General features: G+C 36.0%; 1 protein-coding gene across 1 annotated transcript; it reads left to right on the top strand.

Annotated features, from left to right (window-relative positions):
• Positions 1 to 345: 345 nt before the first annotated feature.
• On the top strand, positions 346 to 7,681 carry LOC107096675 (wiskott-Aldrich syndrome protein family member 3-like). Its single transcript, XM_015393436.1, has 9 exons — positions 346 to 465; positions 1,950 to 2,110; positions 3,425 to 3,559; positions 3,674 to 3,827; positions 3,910 to 4,027; positions 4,124 to 4,308; positions 5,477 to 5,698; positions 7,147 to 7,439; positions 7,524 to 7,681. Exons 2-9 carry the CDS (start codon positions 1,978 to 1,980, stop codon positions 7,679 to 7,681), a joined length of 1,398 nt encoding a protein of 465 aa, XP_015248922.1. The 5' UTR covers positions 346 to 465; positions 1,950 to 1,977.
• The last annotated feature ends 208 nt before the right edge of the window (positions 7,682 to 7,889 follow it).

Genomic DNA, 7,889 nt, shown 5'->3' with positions numbered 1-7,889 from the left:
ATTATCATAGCATAAGCAGGTAAGGTTCATAGATTGTAACTTCATTTTATGTGTTATATAATAACACTTAGTTGAGCTTTGACCTTGGATTCATGGAATGCATTACTATACTATATAAAAACTACTAATACATCCTGAAATGGAGCTGGATGAAACGCGGCCAGGATTGACGCCTGCGATTGGATGGACAGAGTAAATCTACTGGGTAATCCCCTCCTGGCTCAGGCTGTTACTTGGACATAGGGATTTATTGTCAGTGAACTGGGCTCCAGAGGACAGCTATCTCCGATAAAACACGCTGTGGACACAAACAGGCCCCCATACAGTCCCTGTAACGTGGATGATTCGACAGCTGTATTCCCATTTGCTGATGGGAAACAGGAAACACATCCTATGAGCCAGCAGAACAACCTGGACCATCTAAAACATTTCTCCATGATAGAGGCAACTGTTAATCGTTCACCGGTAGGCATTTTTGTTATCTAACACTTCTTTTACAGAAAAAGGATTTAAAAATGCAGCTATTCATGTAAGTAATGTTTTCTCTGCAAAGGTTACGAAAAGCATTCAGTTATGAATAGGCTAAAAGGCACAAAATTAAAAAATATGAAAAAAAAAATTGATACAAAAAACTGATGTGCATGGAAAATAAGAGTAAAATACATTGGTGGAAATTTGAAAATTGTTCATTTTCTTCTTTTCTATTTATCCACTGAAAAGTGTTTGTTTCATTCATTGTTTTTTTTGTTTTTTTTTTGTTAGATTAACATAGATATTCCAATATCCTCTCAACATTCATGCATTAATTAACTTCAGTGGAAAACAAACCAAAAAAGCAAGCAATACCAAAAAAAGAGACTTTGTTCTTTTTTTAGAATTCTGTGAAAATGATTTGTTCTTAAATAGGACACGTTAAATTTAAAAAGAAGAGAATGAACTGTTGAATAAACTGATCAGTGTCTTGAATATACTTGTGATATATCAGGAGAAATATCTATTTTTTATACAAGAAGCATCACATTTTTCTGTTCATCTTTAAATCCTAAAAATAAAAACTTGTGGCTTTGGTAACAACACACTGCAGTGAAATAGCATTGCTACTTCTAATTTTTTAGATACTTCAAATACAATATCTGTATTCATCAGCAGGTTTTGTCACTGATGTCCAACAACTTACAGACATATTTTCTGCAATCAATAATCAAATGATAGCTGCTACACTTGTGCAGTATTTCAAACTGCTGTAGCTTTTCTTAAGGTTTAAAATAATTTTGTGCCCATAATGGAAAGAAAGGAAGTGAATTTAAACTTTAACTCACATGCAGTAAAACATTAGTTATGTCCATTTCACATATACATTTGTATCATATATCTATTATTTATTAATCAGTTCACTAGCTTTAAGAGCCACTCAGAATAAAGTACACATGAAAGGAGCTTTTACTTTGCAAACTAATTATTTGATGAGGTGCAGACTGGAAGCTGGATGTAAAACAGGGCATTTTGGTTTATATTGTAATAGGAAAACAAAATCCCACAAAAGAATTTAAGTTGGTCCATGAGGAAAAATATCCTGTCGTTTTGTTATGTTAAAAATAAGATCAAATTGTACTTTATAGCTCAAAACCCCAATCACCCCTAGTGTTTTGCTATTGTAAGCATCCATCTGTGATTAAGCCTTTTATCTTGTTGACATAGCTACTGCGGAAAAATGTATGATAAAGTACAAAATTAGTTGTAAGCCTGTTTGATTCTGTGAACATTTAATTGTCTGTAGCAAACAAAGAACCATTTGCCAAGTCCATTTAATAAGGATGTGTAAACTGATTTACAAAGGTCCTCATAAATGATGACAGCTGTGCTCTTCTGAAAATGTTGTCCTAAAAGTTTACACTTGCAGGCTGTGCTATCTGATAATCTTTATTATACCCCTTTTCCACCTCCAACAGGCATTGGTTGGGATGTAAAGAAGAAAATATGCCCCTGGTCAAGAGAAACATTGAGCCTCAGCACTTGTGCCATGGTGCAGTGCCTGATGGGATTGGTAACGAGCTGGAATGTGTGACCAACAACACGTTATCTGCCATCATCCGACAGCTAAGTTGTCTGAGTAAGTCCTAAGTGTTAACAGTGTATGTTCAAATACCTTGAATCATATCCTGGAATGAATTGAATTCCAGGATTGTTCTTTTTTCTTCTTGAAACAAACCCAGAAACTAATGAAGCTGTAAAGTTTATTTTTTTTCACAATTTGAAAGCTACAATTTCAAACACGTGTATTGAACCAATTTTCTTTATCTAAAATTGACATTGAACTGATAAAATAAAAACAAAATTAAAAAATGTTATAGACTAGAGTTCATCAATCTTACTGGAGTAGGATAAGGTTTTTCCCTCTACACTGCAATGTTCCATTTAGAATTTCCAACCTCTGAGTTGGACATTTTAACTGAGAAGCCACTAAAGGTCAGACCTCTGAGTGGAGAATGGATGCTTCTTACTTTAAGTATGTAAGATTGATTCCATCATTTTTATGTACTATTTTATAGTGTTCATAAGGCAATATGCCTTTTGAACACTAAAAAGTAGCGTTCATAAGGCATAGTAGTGAACACTATCTTCCTCTTTATTGCCAGTGCACATTTGTTCATGAAAGAAAATACCACTAGACAGTAATTACAATGTCTAAGCTTTTATTTTATGCTTTTTAAAGTCAAAACTGGACAAACACACCATAGAACTCCTTTCTTATTACTTAGCATCTAACCAATTGTAGATTTTAATAGATTCGCTTCTAACTAATTGCAGCAGTGTTCCCATAAGGTAGGGTGCGGGTGTGATTTTTCCGTCCTCTAAAAGGCATTAACACCAAACATTTTATTTTCATGACTTGCACCAAGTCAGAGACACCCTGAAGACTCCCAGTGTTCTGTAAAGAATATAACTCCGGGTGTTGTCCATAGAAGGGATATATTTCTGTTATGAAGGTTTAATCTTTGCAATCGAGATAGAAAAAATAAGACGGGAAAGTTTTCCTCTTTTACATCTGTCCCATTGCTTGTAATTCGACATGTATGTTTGTGTATGTTTGAGGTAGTATGTGTGGATTAAGTGAGGTTATGCAAGCTTAAAGCTTAAAGCTCTGCCCAACAGGCAGATGAGATGGAGAGTAGGTGGATGGGGACTTAAAAACTCATGGTCTAAGGAAAGCTTTTACTCTAAGTGGATTGAGATAGTTCCAGTGGCAGCATGCAACAGTACGCAGCAAGTTTATATCAGAATTAACACAGCCGTTTTTTCCCTGCTCCATTTCCTGTAATATTTTTCTATGTGAAAGTGTGTCTTTTTTATTTTGTCCGTATTAATGGGGTGTTTTCTGAAGTTTTATTCTTTCTTTTTTTTTGTTTGTTTGTTTCTGTTGTAGGTAAGCATGCAGAAAATGTTTTTGGGGAGCTTTTTAATGAGGCCAACACCTTTTATACTCGTGCAAACTCTCTCCAGGATCGGATTGACCGCTTGGCGGTCAAAGTTACCCAGCTGGACTCCAATGTAGAGGAGGGTCAGTTCACTGAAAAACAACCTGTTGAAACATTTTTTTGTTGTGGTTTTCTTTTTTTTTTATAACATCATTGGTTTATAACATACTTTTATCTGCTCTCTTGCTGTTTCATAGTGTCTCTTCGAGACATAAACTTGAGGAAGGCCTTCCGAGGCTCATTGGTCCAGGACCAGCAGGTTTTGTCCAAAGGCAGCACTCCCAGTTTTGTTGCAGAAATATATGATGGCTGTGACAAGCCTCCCCCTCTTGGGTCCCTCACTGGTTACAGGTGCTGCATATATTTTACATCAACCATCAAGTCACTTTATAGTTTCAGACCTTGCAAAAAGTTTTTATTTTTTACAAAGCAGAGAGGACTCCAATGATGCAATGAAATTCTATTCGGACCCGTCCTATTTCTTTGATCTGTGGAAGGAAAAGATGCTTCAGGACACCGAGGAAAAAAGAAAAGAAAGGCGGAGACAAAGGGTAACAGTGCAGCCTTGGTTATAACAGCCCTGGTTATGTTTCCTAACTTTTGAATAAATATTCACATTTGGTTGTCTTTCTATCACTCGTTCCCAGGAACAGAAGCGATGTATGGAGAGCAGCACACTCCATCGGGAGGTGAAGAAAGTGAGGAAGGCACGAAACCGCAGAACAGAATGGAATATGATGGCTTTTGATAAAGAGCTCCGTCCAGATCACCACCACCCAAAAACTCTTCGACGAGGAGCATCATCAGAGGGCTCGCTGTCTCCAGATGGCAGGTTAGGGTTTCTATTTAACCCCCTTTTTAAAAAAGAAAAAAATCTGCTTATTTAAAAAAAGCACTCTCATGAGTGTGTGTATTTTGTGGTGTATATTTCTGCATGTTAGAGATAAAGATACAGATTTGTTAAAGTTGTTAAAAGAGCAAAAACTGGAATACTGAAAAGGGGACTAACACTACTATTTGAAATATTTTTTTTTAAGGTTGTGCATCCTTTATGTAAAGTAATGAAGACATTATAACCTCATCTGATAAACTCAGGGATGTACCAAAGTGAATCTGGAAGATGGATTGCTGTAAATGCAAAATAATTTAAGTAGCTAATTTGATTTCACAGTTACATTTTCAATCATTTGCACCAAATGGTTCTTTGTTATAGTACCTTTGCAATTTTATCAAAAAAAAATGCAAAATGAATTACACTGTTTTGTTCTCCTGAAATAAGCAAACATTTACTGTGTGTTACAACAAAAAAGGCACTGAATTCTATAAAGCAGAGCAAAATACACTTTGCGTTTGAGTTTCAGTCAATCATTTAGTCATATTTTCTACTTGCAGAAATGAAATGTTTTAGAAAGCCTTCTAAAACAGTAATCCTCAAAACCACATCAGATCTCATTCAGTATGAGTTTACAGTCTTCTTTCATTTGTGCAGGGATTTTACCAGATATATTTAGTGATTTTATTGCGTTCAGATCCTGCAAGCAAGAGAAAAAAATATACTGGCCCAGTTTCTTTTTGCATAGAGTAAGGAAAAGGAATGCAGCAAAGAATCTCATGATCGGGACTCAAACATCTGACCGCTGCATTGAGGGCTGGCGTCTGCATACCCACACACATTTAAAAGAATCCGTCTTTCTAGATGCCACTTTATTTATCAAGTCATTTTATTCATGTTATCAAATTAACTCAGTCAGCAGAGATTTTCTGCTATTTATTTCTCTAAATTTTTACATCATAAAATAAAATTGTTGTATGGTGTCATAAAGTCTAGAAATGCAAATTGAAATGGGATATGTATTAAATACCCTTCACATACTCAATAGCATGTTAGCTTTTCATTCCTGCTGTATCGTATGTGATAAGCATTTGGTGGGGGGGGGGGACCATCTGGATATGCGAAGGCATCTGCATCATAATCTCCTTCCCTGTCATTGTTTATCCAGGCCTGACCTTCTGGACTATCCAATCCCTCCAGTACCTGTTCATGCTGCTTGTAACTATGCCAAGTCTCATGATTACATCCCAGGAAACGCACATCCCTCACCACCTGTGGAGCATGAATACCACAGTATCGATATCAATTACAAGGCAGTAACCTATGCTGCAACAGAGCCCCATGTTGCAGACAGAATAAACGGCTTTGGACGTCTGGCTACAGACTGCAAGTATGTATTGTGCCGGTCAGAGTTTACATGCAATATTTCCAGCATGAATGTTGGATTAATTTGGAGTTTTGAATGTTTGATTTGAACGTACATTTTTTTTTTAAGTTGTCACGATTTCTGATTATTATTCTTTCTGCTCCCTTTTACTCAGGACTTTAGAATGTTTGTCTTTGTGTTTCGTTTATTATTTGGCTGCAATATATGAAAAAAAAGAAAGAATAAAATAAAAAAAATATACAGTGCATAAGTTAAAATATATACATTCTTTCAAATCTATAGTCATACATACAGAATCAAATGCTGCTCACATTTGGCTAAATGTGTGTTGCACATATCAACAAGCTCCTGCCATCCTTTGAGAATGGGCAGAGTTTGTTTAAATTGCTTCTTTTCTTGGCTTTTTTGGAAGGAAATGGAGGTTTATTTTATCTCATTGGCTCTTTCCAAACGTAATATAAAAAGCAAAAACAGAAGTAAAGTAAAGTGGATGGAAGTAAAGACATTTTATTCATAACCTTTGTCATATCTTAACTGGTTGATGTGCTGGAAGAAAATATCTAAAAGTTTATAAACTATTTCAGAAGTTTGGTTTTAGTATTCTGTGCCATTCTTAAGCTACTTTTGTTGTGTGTTTGGTGCCATGGTATATCACGGGAAAAAGATACAAATATCCTTAGTCCCAAGTGCTATAAAGCTCTTTATTAATTTTGATCAAGCATGGCACATTAAAAAAAAATGTATAGTGGTTTTATTTCTTGTTGTTGAATTTGATATTTGAGCTTTTATGTGTGGAATAAGCCTTGATTATCTTTGCCTGACTGCTGCTGTGCACTACATTTTCCCATGAGGGACATTAAGGAACTGAACAAAACTAAAGTAAACTAAACTAAAGTAAACTAAACTAAACTGTGGCTGAAGGGTTATGTTTTATCCTGGAAAAATAATTTGGGACCTGTGGAGATAAAAAAAAAAAATAGAGATTAACAATAAATGTAATCTTGTTCACTCAGGTATTGTTGATAAAACTGGCTTTAGCTGTATGTTCTTATCCAAACATTTTAAGGCCCCAAATTTATAAATTTCATGCAAACAATAAGTTTATATAAACTTTAAACTGATACTAGATGCACTGCAAAAACGGTCTAGAAATAAGTGAATATTTCTTAAATTAAGTGTATTTACCCTCAATTTGAGTAGGTAAATAAAGATGATTTGCCAATGGAATGAGTATTTTTATTTCTAATATAAGATAATTAGATAATATGCGCTTGAAATAAGACAATGCAATTGTTTTTTTTCTTATTTTAAATGTAAATTTTGTTGTTCCATTGGCAAAGGGTGTCACTTACCTCCTCAATTCAAGAAAAAAATTACTTATTTTAAGAGAAAATGACTTATTTAGATTCAAATGTTGGTTTTCTAACTCTGCTGTTCTTTCTATCAAACAGCTTCATTCCCCAGCCTCCTCCCAAAGCCCCCCCCATCCCCTCAGCCCAGACTGCGTTTGGCTTTCCACCAGCTCCGCTGCATAATGGAAATGTTCACATCGGACCAGGTTACCCATTCCCACCCGTACCTCCTCAGGGGCCATGCACAGCCCCGCCTCCCCCAGGTCCCCCACCTCCACCTTTGCCACCCCCTTCTGTGCCCTCACACCCACAACGCCACAATGAGAGCTGTAGGGCCGAAACAAAACCAGTTAGAGATGCCAGAAGTGACCTGCTTTCTGCCATTCGAATGGGTAAGTGTGACTTATTCAACATATTTTGGAGAAAAGGTTTGCCTCTTAAGCTTAATTAATGTTTTCTTTCTTTTTTACCATTAGGTATCCAGCTGAAAAAAGTTCAAGAACAGCAAGAACAGCAAAACAAGGGGGAGCCAGTGGGGAACGACGTGGCCACCATACTTTCCCGACGAATTGCAGTTGAATACAGTGACTCTGAGGATGACTCTGAGTTTGAGGACAATGATTGGTCAGACTGACCTAACACAAGCCGAAACACCTCATTGAGTAGTACTTTAAATGGGATGATCTTAAAGAAAGATAAATTGTAATAAATTGTGCTTAGCATTATTTGGCTCCACCCATTGTATACACAGAACCACTGCTGAATTGGCAGCTGTACTGATTGTAAATCTATTGTAAATTTGTATTTCTTATTTTGCACCATGATGAGAATATTTATGTATT

This window comes from Cyprinodon variegatus, unplaced genomic scaffold (genome assembly GCF_000732505.1).
Source record: "Cyprinodon variegatus isolate N-32 unplaced genomic scaffold, C_variegatus-1.0 Scaffold641, whole genome shotgun sequence".
In the NCBI taxonomy this organism is placed as follows: Eukaryota; Metazoa; Chordata; class Actinopteri; order Cyprinodontiformes; family Cyprinodontidae; genus Cyprinodon; species Cyprinodon variegatus.
Note: the sequence above shows the minus strand (reverse complement) of the source record. Positions and strands in the feature narration are given on the sequence as shown.

Coding starts and splice junctions, on each gene's coding strand:
- LOC107096675 (XM_015393436.1), top strand. CDS start 1,978: ATGCCCCTGGTCAAGAGAAACATTGAGCCTCAGCACTTGTGCCATGGT. Junction 3,828..3,909: donor GGGTCCCTCACTGGTTACAG/GTGCTGCATATA, acceptor TTTACAAAGCAG/AGAGGACTCCAATGATGCAA. Junction 7,440..7,523: donor GCTTTCTGCCATTCGAATGG/GTAAGTGTGACT, acceptor TTTTACCATTAG/GTATCCAGCTGAAAAAAGTT.